The sequence below is a fragment of the Protomyctophum parallelum genome, assembly GCF_964188405.1.
Source record: "Protomyctophum parallelum genome assembly, chromosome: 1".
NCBI classification, from domain to species: Eukaryota; Metazoa; Chordata; class Actinopteri; order Myctophiformes; family Myctophidae; genus Protomyctophum; species Protomyctophum parallelum.
Genome location: NC_139697.1, coordinates 77,648,107 through 77,663,708, shown reverse-complemented (window position 1 = coordinate 77,663,708; position 15,602 = coordinate 77,648,107). Strand labels below are relative to the sequence as shown.

General features: G+C 43.9%; 1 protein-coding gene across 5 annotated transcripts in view; it reads right to left on the bottom strand.

The window, feature by feature from the left end:
- Positions 1–15,602, bottom strand: part of LOC310874532 (ryanodine receptor 1-like) — a 125,325-nt gene that overhangs the window by 67,488 nt on the left and 42,235 nt on the right. For all 5 annotated transcript variants that reach the window (XM_083787381.1, XM_083787382.1, XM_083787385.1 and 2 more), the window contains exons 27-45: positions 14,306–14,511; positions 13,601–13,775; positions 12,833–13,041; positions 11,998–12,356; positions 11,598–11,721; positions 11,157–11,317; positions 10,702–10,864; positions 10,095–10,181; positions 9,586–9,812; positions 9,058–9,502; positions 8,367–8,678; positions 7,918–8,226; positions 7,324–7,524; positions 5,090–5,201; positions 4,500–4,643; positions 3,019–3,292; positions 1,721–1,835; positions 247–379; positions 12–106 (exon numbers count right to left, since the gene is read on the bottom strand). In XM_083787381.1, the coding sequence (XP_083643507.1) occupies positions 12–106; positions 247–379; positions 1,721–1,835; positions 3,019–3,292; positions 4,500–4,643; positions 5,090–5,201; positions 7,324–7,524; positions 7,918–8,226; positions 8,367–8,678; positions 9,058–9,502; positions 9,586–9,812; positions 10,095–10,181; positions 10,702–10,864; positions 11,157–11,317; positions 11,598–11,721; positions 11,998–12,356; positions 12,833–13,041; positions 13,601–13,775; positions 14,306–14,511 (3,851 nt within the window). The remainder of the gene's footprint in view (positions 1–11; positions 107–246; positions 380–1,720; positions 1,836–3,018; positions 3,293–4,499; positions 4,644–5,089; positions 5,202–7,323; positions 7,525–7,917; positions 8,227–8,366; positions 8,679–9,057; positions 9,503–9,585; positions 9,813–10,094; positions 10,182–10,701; positions 10,865–11,156; positions 11,318–11,597; positions 11,722–11,997; positions 12,357–12,832; positions 13,042–13,600; positions 13,776–14,305; positions 14,512–15,602) is intronic.

Genomic DNA, 15,602 nt, shown 5'->3' with positions numbered 1-15,602 from the left:
TTGTGTTTTACCATCTCTAGGTCCTGCTCTTGCAGGGCCAATGCAAGCTCGTTGTTGTCAATGCAAGATGCTGCAGCCACATCCAGTGGGGTAGAGCCACGCATTCCTGAAAACAGTATAAATAGTTACACTTCACAGTTCACACTCATTCACAAATACATTCGCATCTACAAGAGAAGAGCTTGTATATTGGCTATTTGTCATACAAATATAATATAGGGCTTAAGTGGTTAAGAAAATGCTCACCGAGACCAATGCCACTGTTTTGCAGAAGGTAGCTGAGGTGGTCAAACATAGAGCGCTGGTTCTGGCGACTGATGCGACAGAAGTAGCACAGAAAACGACAGCAGTTGGTCACCATGCGAGGGAACCTGATCTCCTGCAGAAGGACAAATTGTATTACTGACCTTTTGGAGTTAATACCTGAAAAATGTCATTATGTGCCACATATTATTTATAACTAGACCGGTGCCTGGCTGGAGAGCACCGAGCCGGTAACGATGGAAGTTTGAGATCCCCCACCCGGCCTTGCAATACCCGTTGTACCCGTGTCAGGGTACCCATTCCACCCATCTGTCTGTGTTGAATTTGAAGTCGGTGGGGTGAACGGTTCTCGAGTTACGTACATTACAGCCGTACAGGCGTACTGTGCACACAATGTACATACGTACGTACAGACAGACAGACAGATGTACAGAGACATGGTGCATTTATAGATAGATTATTATTATTATATGTACCTCTAGCACTGAGCTTAAGTAAAAATGTAACCAAATGAACCTACTGTATAAGGGTTACAGATAAACTAACACTGTGGATTTGACTTTGTGTTCATTATAGGGTCTTGACTTAGTATTTTTTCGATAATGTTTGGTGATGAAGTTTACTCTATTATCAATACTTTAGAGCAACATCTGAACAGTTAAAATGTCCTAGGGCCAAATGACCTCCCTTTTACCTGGTGGATACATACAGTACTGCACAGTATAGTCACTATACTGTGCAGTGTGTGCATTGAATAAGCACACTTGCGAGTATAATTAATTATTATTAATTATTAATAATTCATTACTAACTATGTATTTATAATTAATTATTAATTATTACTTATTAATTATAAGTTCTGCCCACACCAAAAATGATGAGTATAATGATAATGATGATGTGAGCATTCAATAATGAATAACATTCTATAAACATGTTAAACACAAATATATATTTTTGGGGCTTTGATGCCTTTGATAGTACTCCACTGTAGTAGATAGACAGTAAATGGGGAGAGAGTCGGGGAGTGACATGCAGCAATGATCTGCTGGGCTTAAGAATCGAACCCCGGACCCGCTGTCAGGCTGCATCAGAGCCAATGGTACAAGCCTTAAAGCGGCTATAAGTAATAATATGTCAACGTTTTAATTATTATTATTATAATTTTTTTGCAATGAGTCTCTGTGACTCATCTAGGGGCCGCAATTTGCATTCAACGATTTTCCTAGAAGCTTTGTCATTGGTCGATTTGCCTGTCTACTTCCTGATTGGTTAGTCTTTTCGACTGGGTTTTTTTCCGACCAATGACAAAGCTTCTACGAACATCTTTGAATGCAGATTGTGGCCCCTAGATGTGTTCACCCCAAAAATGACATATTTGTTGTCAATTGCACATCCCATGAAGCCTTGAATTGAATTGATGCACTCGAGTAAGTCGAGTTAGAAAGACGAGTACCTTGGAATCTCCGCCACCCAACACATTGACCATCACCTCCATGACAGTCTCATGCATGCCCAGAGCTCGCATCAGGTTGGGGTGCTGGTAGAACACTTTGTTACTCATGATGTTCCTATAGTGAATACAAGATGAATATGATTGTGTTAAAGTTATACTATGCAACTTATTTTTTGTTTTTGTATTTATAACTTTTATTTCAAAATGGCACTAGGATCCTGCAGCATTATTTTTTGGCTGTAATTCCGTATATAAACAAACACTGTAATGACGGAGCTACAGACAAAAGATTATGTTACACAGTATGAATTGAATGCACGTTAACTGCGTCATTTTGACATGACTATGCGACAAAAAATATACTGTTTATAGAGAAGAAAGAAACATGCCTGGTTATTATGAAAAATATAGTGAAAGATTATATTTTCTCCTTTATTTACCCAGGGTAGTAATTGAGTACAATACCCTGCACACATAGACACACATTAAAAACGGACAGCTGACCAGTACAACCACAGCTCTATACTGCAGCCACTGAACAGTTCCACTGGAGCAGTTGGGGGGTTCAGTGTCTTGCTCAAGGGCACTTTAGCAGTGCTGGGAGAGGGGTTAGCGGTGACCATTCACCTCCAAACCCAGAGTCCGGGGAATCGAACCAGGAACCTTCCAGCAACAAGTGTGCTCCTCCAACCTTTAGGCAACCGCTGCCCCCATGGAAAACATTTATTTTGTTTCATTGAAAAGGTTACACAGTATGGCTATATTCAGTTGCACCCATTTATACCATATGGATTTGAAGCCAAACAATATATTCAGTTGCACCCATTTATACCATATGGATTTGAAGCCAAACTAAATGATAAATTGAGTGTCTGAAGGCAGTGATGTAGTATGTGGGTTATGCCTCTATCCCTGGAGCAATGTATTATGTTGCATGCCTCATAACATACAGGGACATTAATACCCTTCCTTGTACTAGGATTAAACATAAGTATAGCCTTTACTGCTGTTCCTCTGCTGTGGTGTTTCAACTTCCATACTGCCATCAATTCACGTTATGTCTAGTCAAAGCTTTGGCCATATGTAATACACCCCTTGAATTCATGGAAACCTTTTTGTTTTTGTCACATTCCTAAGCAAATAATTTGATGAAAGAGATCAATACATTTTTTGTAAGTTTGGGTCCCTGGGAGACGCAATGGGTCTCGAGCAGAAGGGGTTTAGGAACTCCCAATAGAGGAATTGGAATTGGAAAGAAAAGTAGGTTATAAAACTACAGAAAATGTTTGAATACCAACCCAATGCTTTGAATCATAAGCCTTTCCTCCTCTGGACCCATTTGGACAATGAGCAGAGAGCGGATTTGTGCCAGACACTCCAGCAGCTCCATGGTGTCCACGATGGAAACGGCATTGATGGTGTAGGCCTTGGGAAGGGCCCGGATGAGTTCCCCCAGCCCGTCATACTGCCTGTGGAGCAAGCTGAACATCATCCGGACCAGCTCTGGGTTCTGGATGAATGACTCCTGGGCCCAGTGTATCATAGTGTGGGAAATCAGCTCTTGTAATGTGCCTGGTAGACAAGAAAAGTGGACATTTCCACTAAGGTAAATTTAACGGCAGTGTTAAGTGACCAGTTACTACACTGTAATCTCTATCCCCTTTTCCACCAGGGTTGAACTGGTTTGGTTATTTTTCGGTTATTTAACCAGTTTTTCCACTCAAAATGAAATGGTTCAGATTCAGAACCCTAAAAGCTGGTTCGGAACTGGAACCAAAAAATGGCCGGCGGTTCTGTGAGAGCACCAAGGTTCCAAGAATCTAGGACGGAACCAGTTCTAGAACTAAAGTTATTTTGGTGGTAAAATCTGAGTGTTAATTAGTGGCTTTGCTGGGACTGAGTGTAACACTAAAGGCAAACATCTTAACCACCAGCCTGAAGGGGAATTCCAAGTTTGATGAGAGGTATTCAGACAGGTATTTAGACAGGTATTTAGGTATTTAGACAGGTATTTAGATTCCTTTACAGGATCTCCTCACTGGTCAACAAAAAAATATTTACAACCCAGATTCGGCACAAACAAGGGACTAAATTATTTTCGCTCCTATGCCACCAAAATGTGGAACACCCTACCAACAGTCATTAAGACATGTGAATCCCTTGACTCCTTCAAAACCGCTCTCAAAGGGCACCTACGGACGGCTGCAATTCGAAACTGGCCCCCGTAAAATCTGAATCCCCCCCCACCCCCCCCCCCATTGTTCCCCTCACTGTATATGTTTCTTTCCCTTTTTGCTTCCTTTATGATGAATTCCTGTTCTGTTCTTTAACTATATACAGTACAGTAGAAGGGTCTATTTGTACGTCTCTAAATGTTTTGATGAATTGAACATGGTGGATCCTCTTGTAAACAAGTGTAATGCTTAATTGGGTCGTCCACTCACAGTTAACAGTCTTTGTATTGAGTTTGTGCTTGAGTTGAAATGTACTGTAATTCTGCAAACTGTTAATAAATATTTCAATCAATCAATCAATCAATCAGATAGACTAAGGCATGAGGAGCAAACTCATAATGTTTCCATTATTTCATGATAATTTCTTCAAAACTTCAACAACTTTCAAATCTGATTCAAACTTCTTTCGTTATCATAAACTGCATTTATTAACATTCGGCATATTTTCCCAATGTATGTGTCAGTAAAGTTGTGTACTCGTAGGGAGATAGCGAGCGACAGGGTATGTACTAGTACTGTGGGATCACACAGGAAGGCAAACTCACTGGGTTTCTTCTCTTCCTCTGGCTCCGGCTCCACCTCCACCTTCTTCTGTCGGAACTTCTTCACCTTGTCCAGCAGGCGGACCATTCGTCCTCGAAGAGAGTTGTCCACCACTTCCTCGTGCTCCGCTTCCTCGATGTGTACACCTGAGAGAGGGAGAACTGATCAGATCCCACCTCAACTCCACCATTGGAGAGGTCACAGACTTCACTGCATACTTGAACCATTGCACTTTGGCTCAGGTTTGTTTCCATTCACTTTAATCAACACTTTGGTAACTACTTGTCAAAGACACACTCAGGTTTTTTCTTGCAGTGTATTTATTCACTTTTGTTCTGTGCAGTGGTTCTGTGCAGTGGGGTCTAGGGACGCTCTGGGTTCGTTGAGGGGGTTCCAAATGTACCCTTACAGGTCTGTAACTCTGAGAGTTGTGGTGATCCTTGAAAGTAAACAGTCCGAGGGTGTAACTCTTCTAGGGTGTAATGTTCAAGAATCTGTAGTCAAGCCAGCCATGCAATTGCAAGATAATACATTTAGATGCATGCAGTATCACAAAAATAAAATAAAATACAATGAAAAATAACTAACTAACCGCAGTGGGCCAAAAGGTCATTGTGAAACACGATCATAGCATCACGGACTTCATCAGGCACTGCACATTCCTCGTCCTCAGCACAGTTCTTGAAATTCATGAGCATATTCACCTGCACACAAAATGGTAATTTTACATACACCATTGATTGATTGATTGAAATCTTTATTAACAGTTTGTAGAATTTACAGTACATTTTAAGCACAAACTCAATACAAAGACTGTCAACTGTGAGTGGACGACCCAATTAAGCATTACACTTGTTTACAACAGGGTCCACATTGTTCAATTCATCAAAACATTTAAAGACATACAAACATTTAGAGACATACAAATAGACATTTCTCTGTAGGTAAAGAACAGAACAGGAATTCATCATATGGGAAGCAAAAAAGGGAAAAGATACTATATACAGTGAGGGAAAATGGGGTGGGGGGGTGGGGGGGATTCAGATTTTACAGAGGCCAGTTTCGAATTGCAGCCATCCGTAGGTGCCCTTTGAGAGCGGTTTTGAAGGAGTCAAGGGATTCACATGTCTTAATGACTGTTGGTAGGGCGTTCCACATTTTGGTGGCATAGGAGCGAAAAGAATTTAGTCCCTTGTACATGGTTTGTTGCACTCCCTCTGGTGTTGTGGGTGTGGACTTCGTTTACATTAAGGAAGTATTTAGACAGGTACATGGGTATCTTGGTGGTGTATCGAATCTTGTGGACCAGACCCATTGCAAGATGCTGTACTCTGTCGTCGACCCTAAGCCATCCCAGCCTGTCAAAGTGGGCAGGGGTGAGGTGGGTTCGGGGGGTGAGGCCAAGTAGGAGCCTGACCAGTTTGTTTTGAGAGGTCTGGAGCCTTGTTTTAAGGGCCTTTGAGGTGCTGTGGTACCAAGAGGTGGATGCATAGTCAAAGAAACCTTGTACGAGGGCTCCTGTTAAGGTCTTCAAGGTGTTTTTGCTGACCAGTGAGGAGATCCTGTAAAGGAATCTTGTTCTTTGATTGACTTTTTTGATTACGTTGGTGGCCATTTTATCACCGGAAAGATTGGCCTCCAGGATGGAACCTAGGTAGGTAATTTCATCTTTTCGTGTGATAATATTGTCACCCACTCTAACCAAGAAGCCATCTGCCTTGCTGAGTTTACTATTTGATCCAAAGAGGATGGATTCAGTTTTTCCCAGGTGTAAGGATAGTTTGTTATCAGCGAGCCAGGTGCAGATTCTACCGAGTTCAGAGCTGAGGGTCTTTTCAACCTGCAGTTTGTTCCTGTCCGAGACCAGCAGTGCTGAGTCATCTGCGAACAGGAACAAGTTGCAGTCACAAGCTGAAGTCATGTCGTTAACATAAATTAGGAACAGTAAAGGCCCTAGTATGCTTCCTTGTGGGACGCCACAGCTCACTGGGAGGGGAGGGGACAGTGTTCCGTTCACCTCCACCATCTGTTCTCTCCCCTCCAGGTAGGATTGCATCCAGCTCACTGACGTGCTATCAAAACCAATAGCTTTAAGCTTGTTAACCAGTATGGAGTGGTTCACGGTGTCAAAAGCCTTTTGGAGGTCCAGCATGACCATGCCGCAGTATTTTCCAGCATCCACCTCGTGTTTGATGTGGTCGCTCAAATAGAGGAGGCATGTGTCAGTGGAGTGGGATGTTCTGAAACCAGATTGGAACTCGTACAGCAATTTATTAGTGGCAAGATACTTTTCAACCTGTTCATAGACTATTTTTTCCATCACTTTCGAGATGGAGCTTAGAATAGAAATAGGGCGGTAGTTGCCGGGTTCTAATTTACTCCCTTTTTTGTACAAGGGGGTTACTTTGGCCAGTTTAAAATCTTGGGGGACCTGTCCCTGTTTGATGGAGAGGTTAACTATATGGGTGATGACTGGAGCTATGGAAAAGGCTGAGTCTCTGAGAAATTTGGAGGGAATATTGTCATGGCCAGTGGCCTTGTGGGGTTGGAGGGCACTCAGTTTTTTAAGTACCTCCTCGGTTGTTACCATTGCCATTTTAAAATCATCTTTACCACCACACATTACTAACAACATAGTATAGTACACTACAGCAAAATGACAGAAAAAGGTACAGTATCTATAAGCAAAGCTAAACAAAGTAGGTTTTGTATATATATATACATTTAACTATATATAAAGAAATAAACAACTAAAAAACATGAGAACTTTAAAAAGGGAAAGAAAAGGGTTAGCTGTGTTGCACACGGCAGGAGAGAGTACAGTACCTGTTCCTGTGGTGGGGAGCGGAACTCTCTGGTTTTGCGGGCAGTCTCTGCCGCGGACATGGTGAATGCCATCATGAGCTCATTGTAACGCAGCCTCTGGTTCGCCTGAATCTTACTGACAAACTTTTCAGAGAAGGCGATGATTGCTTCCACTCTGTGCCGTAGTTCGCAGTCGCAGAAATACTGCAGAAGTGTGCACATCTAATAACCAGAGGGAGTTAAGATATATTATTATTATTCAATGGGCACTTCATCCAAAGAATATTGTAGTGAGTTGACTCAAATGAATGGTTTGAATTTGTAGATTAATTTCAATTAAATTTGTCTTTGATATAATCAATACACTTGATCCCTTTTTTCACTCTAAACCAAAATCTCTTCACCATAACTTGCCACGCATCGCAATACGTAGTGAGAGCTTGTAGATCTGCTACTTTCACCAAATGTTTGCCTATTTTCTTTATACTGTTTTTATTAGGCATTTTGTATATGACATAACTTCAGAATATCATTGACAAATAATGAGTAATTAAGTGATATGAAATGAAAAAAATAATAGTGAAGGGGAACGCTATTTGATCACATCTTCCACACCTGCAGCTTGACGGACTCCGGCAGCTTCATCTGAAAGAGCCCTTCCTCGACCACTTCCTTCTTGGCCTCGCCGCCCGTCGCCTCCCCCGACTTGGCCTCTTTCTCCGTCTCCTCCGCACCTTTCTCTCCGTTCACCTTGTCCTCCTCCATCTCCTCCTCGTCCTCCTCCAGCTCCGTGGCGTCTGCCTCCTCCAGCTCTTCATCCTCAAACTCCTCCTCGTCTACCTCGCCCACGCCTTCATCCTCTACGTCCTCTTCATACTCGTCCTCCGACGCCTCCGTCCTCCTCCCAGCTTCCTTCGAGGTGCTCTAAAGTGATGTGTTGGTAAAAAGAAACAAAGACAAAGTTTTGTTAAAAACATTCTGAGCACTGTAACACTCTAGCAGTGATTGTTATCAGAATATCTATAGCTATTTAACAACAATGTTAACAAATATCTATCACTTACACGGCCTTTCACTTGCGTTCCTTTTAGGGCTAAAGGCTTTGGGCCTTTCTCGGCTCCCTTGGCCTCCGGCTCCGGCAAGGCGAGGTGGGTCTGCTCTTCCTCCTCTCCGGTGGTGAAGACGCGGGGCTCGATCAGCTTCAGGATGTGCTTGACGTCGTCGTCGTCGAACACGCCCATGATGAGCAGGGTGCTGCAGAGCTTGAGGATGGGCACGAAGTGGAACTCCACGCTGCCTCCGACGGGGTCCCGCATGGCCTGGCCCCCGTCCTGCACCGCCTCCGTCAGCATGATCAGGGCCTTGAACTTCAGCACCTAGAAGAAAGAAATGAAAGGAGCATTTACTGGCCTGGAGGGGGATGACCTATATCTGTGTTTGGCTGCTCAGATGGCTCCGATGACCGCGAAAAGGAGTGATACAGGGTTCTTGCACCCGAGGATATTTTGGAAAGCAACAAGTTGTTTATTTTCTGGTACAAGTTTCTGCGTAATTTTGGCACGAGTGTCAAGGGCATACACTCACAACTGAAAGTAGTGTTTTTTTAACACCCCCCTTTTCTCCCCAATTAGTCTCCCCCAAGGGGATGAATAAAGTACCTTCATTCCCTCCCACACACTTTTGCTGATTGTTGTTGTTGTCACAGCTGCTGTATCCTACTGGCCAGGGGGAAAAAATCACACTGTCCTGAATTACCTCCAAGGGGATGACGGGACTCAAGGTGTAGATGTCGAGGTTGGTTCCCACAAAGCCTGTGGAGGAGAAATGGAGCTTGGGACGCAGGCAGGTGGTGAGCCCCACCCCGGGCAACGCATGAGCTTTGGCCTCGTCGGAATACAGGCTGATGCTGCGCGTCTGGTCCGTCATTGGCACGATGAACTCCTTGTTGGTCCCCAGACGCCCCCTCTTGGCGGACTCCAGGTGCATGCTGATGAGCAGGTCGTAGAAGCCGCTCCTCATCGGCCCGGGCAGATAGGTGTCCTCGATGGCGTAGAAGAGCTGCGACTCGTCCACGTGGCTGCAGAGCGCGTGCGCCACGCGGTTGTTTCCCAGAGCGCACACCGAGCCGTACAGCTTCAGAGTGTGGTAGTGGAACTTCAGCAGGTCCATGCGCTCCGACAGCTCCAGGATGTCAATGCAGCTGAGAAGAGAGGCGCAAAAAGGTTGGCGATTTTAGACAGCAAAAAAAGAAAATATGTTTTCGTTAAAAGGTAGAATGCTGACCGGTTCTCCTCCGGGATGTGCAGGGCCATCATCGTGAGGGGCTCCTGACACTCCACCATCCAGCCAAGTCTCTCGTTGATGCGCGCCATCTCCGGCTTCAGGAAGTGGTTGGGCATTCGGCTCCAGATGACCGGCGTTAACATCTGGACGTCGAGGCGCGGCGGACACTGCGGTATGGGGTTCCTCCGTTCGCTCCTGAACATGGCCGCTGAGATAGGCATGATGTTCTGGTGGGACGTGAAGAAGAAAATGAGAAAAGGCGTACAATCGTACCACCATGGCAAGCGCCGTCACGTTGTGTTACATTGGATTTAGCATTGTCAGGTCTCAGTTGTTTAATCAAACAAGCTAAATAATAACACACGCATACCATGTCACAAAATCCAAGGAATCTCAGGAATGTTTTTAACAGACACAATTTGTGAATAATTTTGGGAATAAGATACAGTATGTTTTTACATCAGACTTCAGTACTCTATTGTAGAGTTGAGAAAAGCTTTGCGACAGACCTTGAGCTTGCCTAGATCTACTTGAATCATGTTCTGACTGGAGGGCTGGACAAACACAGCTGGGAACAGTTTGGTGTGGGGATCCACCTGCAAGGAGAAATCATTGCATGTTCAAGTTATGTATGTTCAGCACATCGTAGTAAAAAACACTCCTTTGGACCACAAGGTTCTGGTTTCGATCCCGGACACTGCCAACTCAACGTACAGTATGAGTAGCACGGCTTGGGTAAGTTAGTAAGGACTGGGAGCTGATCATGGTACAGTAGGTGTATCCATCTCCCGTGGGTCTAGCGTATTGAAAAGGGGACAGGCCCTCGTTCTCAGCCGATACCGACAATAAGCCCCTTCAACCTACTTACTTAAACCCTATACACTGTGTGGGCCATGGTCCCCCACGTGTCTATCCATGGCCCCATCATTTTCTCCCTCTACACCAGATATACTTGCCGACAAACTTTGGTAAATGTTTGCCTATTTTCACCAAATGTTTGGCTACTATATGACATGCCCAGAATAGGGACGCTTTAGTGTGTATGTGGTTCAATGTCTGTGGTACAGTTCATATAAGTTGTATGTCTCACAGAGATTTACAAACAGCTCTCCTGACCTGGTAGAATGCGTTGATCTCTTTCCCGTTGGCGGTGAATGTCATGAGTCCTGTGTCCAGGTCAATGAGACAGCCAATCACAAAGTCCTCCTGGCTGACCCGGGTCTGCTGGGAGCTACTGAACTCGCCTCCCCACACCATGTAGCAGTTACTGCGCTTTATGCTAGACAGAGAAAGGAGCCCATGATATTTAATCGTTAGGAATCATCTATATGAGCGTTTTTAATACGACTAACCACTACACGAGAAATGCATAACTAAATAGTTTGCCTATATCTTTAAAATATTTGTAAGGCAGGTTTTGAAATACCTACAAAGTGCTATAGTTTTTACACGTTGATATCTTTTACACATGAAACTTAATAATGCTAACAGGCAGGACTTGTTCTGAGTAACTGATAATCTGTCTTTCTTAGCTTACCATCCCATATAATAATAATATTTTGTAAACCTACCTGTCATGAATGTTGCCCTTGTCGTCACCGACAGTGACGGTGACATTTCTAACTTTGTGGAGGTCAAAGTGGCTGTCAAACTGGTGGTAGTCAGGTGTTATCCAACCCACCCACACGCCACCCAGCTCTTGTCCCGCAACGATCCTCACCGAGTAATAGTACTGGCAACAGAGGAGGTGAGTAATCATTAAACAAATTGACTGTACAAATATATAGAAAACACTGGTGGTTTTCAAAGTGTGTGTGTGTGTGTGTGTGTGTGTGTGTGTGTGTGCGTGCATGCTCAATAAAAATAATGCTGTAAGTGATGTGTGGGATCCCTTTTTATCCTGCTTTTCCAGTTACAGTTATCCAACGCACCTGTCCAGTGCGCACCCTGTAGGTGTGCATAAGGACTTTCTTCTTCCAACATCATCACACATCAAACCATGAGAGACCTACTGTAGTGGTGTTGAGGATTATGTCAACATCATCACGGTCATCTGGCACCACATCATCCATCAAGCGGGGCATCAGGATAGCAGGGGGTGGTGTTATCACAGCCTTCTTAGCCTTGAACAGGAACCTGGACAACAAAAGGACAGACACAAATAGGCCACCCAAGAAGCTCTGTGCGGATGATGCTATTTTAGAGGTCTCAGATTTGATCTTTATCAAATAGCTACAGTGGCTTCTTTGCACCTCATTTTGTTTGAAGTAAACATTTTCGATTTATAGCAGTGAAGTAACAAAACAGTCAAAACTAGATTCTTAAAGGCCCACTTAGTGTGGCTGTGCTGCTCCAAAAGCTTTATTTGAACCAACCGACATTGCCATTCTTGATGTACAGATCCATACGAACCCTTTCTTCTTGCTCTTCTCCGTTGAGGCGTCCTTTTCGTTCTCTCCGTTTTTGAGCGCCTGAACCTCCTTGGGCACGGAGGGTTCCTTCTTGTCTTCTTCCTGCTCCCTGCGATTGGCCGCCGACTTGAGCACCTCGAAGTCCGAGTTGGGGTCCATCTCCAGCACCTCGTCCTCGGGGACCGTCAGGGTGCGGGTGAGCGGGGTGGCACCCGCCGTCACCTTGAAGGTTTCATGGAACTCCACGGGCATGCTGAGCCTGAGGAACAGCAGGTCCGTGTTGGCGTTCTGAGAGCCAAAGGTCTTGTGGGTCACTTTCAGACAGGGGGCGCTGTCCACCGTGCCGTCCATGCGAGTCACCTTGGGGACACAGAGGAAACGTGGAACGGTGGGATCGGTGGGGAAAACGACGTCTCGCTATTGGACTGGTGAAGTGTTCTACAACATGCTGTCGGTTAATCACTTGAACCTTAGTATCCCTTTTCTGGGGCGAAAATTCAGAGAAAATAGCCAGTCTACAAGCTCAGAATTTAATTTCAAACTAAATTTGAACTAATTCAGTTCAATCCAGTTCTTCCAAAATGATTGCTGACATTAAAACAAAATAACATTGCTATTATTGCTGGCATTTAAAACAAAAGAACACAAAAGAATCATTAAGATGAAATGTAAGGAAAATATCATCTGTGATTTACAATGCACATAAACTATACATCATGAAAACGTGATGTGACAATAAAGTTGAGCTGGGGTGAGTTGAGAACAGATGGATTTCATGTAGGAATATTATTTTTGCTTCGTTGTGGAATTAAACCATTCACTCTATTACATTGTACCTCGATGTGTGAATGGTCTGCGGGCACAGGGATGAACTGGGGCAGGCTCTTGCTGAACCACATGGTGATGTCCCTCTTCATGTTGATGGCGAAGGGTTCGAATCCCTCCTGCAGGCCACATATGGTGAAGTAACGCAGGCTGCTGACGTTCTGGCCCAGGTTGATTCTGCCAATCTGAGACATACCCAGACTGCACACAGGAATGAAGCCTGGGGGATTCAACAGCACGTGCACGCAAGCACACACATACGCACACGCACACATTGAAGAAATCATTACAGGAATTAGAACTATAACTATCAATTAGTAGAGTTGTAGCAGGTTTCATACTGTATATTCCTGCTTTTTGCTAGTTCCGTTTTCTAGTACATTGGAAAGTGTCAAATAGTCGATCTACAAGTAAATCTACAGTATTGTCACTAGTTTTTAAATTGTTTAAGTGAAAGTGGTTGGTTAAGTCTGTCTGTGTAGTCTGTCCTTAAACCAATAAGACCTGAGACCCATTCTACAAAAGTCTTCTAAATCTCATACTTTCAAGATTTTTCAAAAATGTTGCAGTACTGCAAGCTTATACACTGCAAGCTTACATCTGCTATTTTTGAATAGAGGACGCAAAAATCTAAAATGACACATATGCTATCCTAGTTTTAATGGGTTCAAAAGTAACAGTTTTGGAGAGACAATGTTTCCGCCCCCGCCCGACAGATATATATACTGAACAGATCATCATGACATAGCAGAGTACGGTGTCCTCGCTGAGTCGCTCACCCTCTCCTATCTCGATGTCCTTAAAGGCCATCTCTGAGCCGGAGTCACTGATCAGCATCTCGCCGTTGAGGGTGAACATGATGTTCATCTCTGTGAGGTCGATCATGCAGCCAACCACGTCCCCAGACAGCCACTGACGACCAAACGACTCGTTGCCCACATGCCAGCGCTGAGCCTAAAGCACACGTGAATAAAACTTTAGTTAACAATATATATCAAAAAGAGAGGACTCCTGTCCTGCACTTCCAAAGCCATTTTATTTTGTGAAAATGTTTAATGGTGTTCACCTACAGTATAATAATGACATGGATGATAATAACAAAGACAAAATAGAGATGCCAAATCAAAGTTATCCCCCCCCTACTATTGATCAGTAACAAATATATAAGATGGAATATATGACAGCCCAGTTACAAATTAAGCTCCCCAACTTCAAAAGGAGATTAGTGGCAGAATATCTGGAAGCAGATTCTACAAATGGGTAGAGACGCTGCCCAGATACCCTACATTAAAACCTCCCATATCACAGTGAAAAGTTCAAGTTCATCCCCAAGGCACTCACAAGGCAAATCATATTACTATGTATTATTACTATGTCTTTTTCTTTTTTTCTTTCTTGTAATGTCACTTATTTTACTTTTACACTTTTTATAATATGAAACAAATTGCCTGTAAATGACCTTATAAAAAAATAAATTCTCCTACCTTGTAGCCGTTGAAGACATAGGCCAGCTCGTCTGCGCCCAGTTCAGTGTCGGCGCGGACGGAGGGCCGGGCCCAGCCCACTCTCATCTCCCCGACTGTCACCGCCTCAAACTCAAAGTACCACTTCCCCTGGGTCACAGCGTAAGACTTCTCCGCCCGGAACACTCGGATCTTGTCATCGCGGCCATTTCCTGGACCGTGGCCACCTGCGGGTTGCACACAAGTGGGAGCATTAAAGGTAATTAAAGTATATTCAGTGATTTCACTTAATTCAAATATCACTTATTTTTTGTTTTGTTGTGATAATCCTCCCTGACCATATAAGGAGTTCCTCCCTGTCCCCAGTTAACCCCTGTGGTATAAAAAAAAAAATCACACCCGTGTGAACTGAGTGGTGCAACTCCCCTCCCCCCCCCCCCTCTCTCTCATTAGCAGGCAACAGTGCAGCACTCTCTCTCTCTGTTTTTGGCACAACAGCGCCCCTACTGGTACTAATAGTCATACTGGTGCTCATTAACGTCACATAGGCGGACACATAGGTGAACAACACATAGACACGGACATTGCTGTTCCTTGGAGTGGTTGCACCACTCCAAAAAACGTAGGTTTCGTTTTTGGCTAGGTGGCCCAGCCGTCATCAATCACCAATCATGATCGAGCGGGGGCGGGCCTTGGGGTGCGTGCTGTTGGCCTGTTGCGTGTCCCCACTGTAGTGCGCGCATGTGCACAGCTTGTTACCGGGGCGGACTGGAGGTTTTTCCAAATCACCCAAATCACTGAATACTAATATAAAAGACAAAAGGAAAAGGCTTAATTATAGGGCAGTGGCCTATATTTTTTTAATGTCAAGAACGCCCAAAACGACTGGCCTTCGGACCTTTGTCTTATTGAAAACTTTCTTTGTGAATCTTTAAGATTAGTGCCCCTGCAATATACAGTATGTGCTTATTGGCATTTATTTTTCAAATGGCAGGAGGATACATTTTCAAATGAGCTTCAGGGTGAATACAGAGTGACCACCTCGATGTCATTTTTCCCCCAAAATGTTAAAACATAAAATATTTGGAAAATGTCTTCAAGTATATACATGATTAGAACAAGCTCGAACATTTGACAATTTAGGTCTAATATTTCTACAATTGATGGGAATTGCTACAAAACCTGTATACCTGTCATTTTGAGGCATAAACAATAAGTTAAGTATAAGGATAAAAACAATCACACCCGTGTGCTCATAGTATCATACATCATCTCATTCCGGCTAATCACAATTTCAGTCCTCACTTTTGTTTGTGTT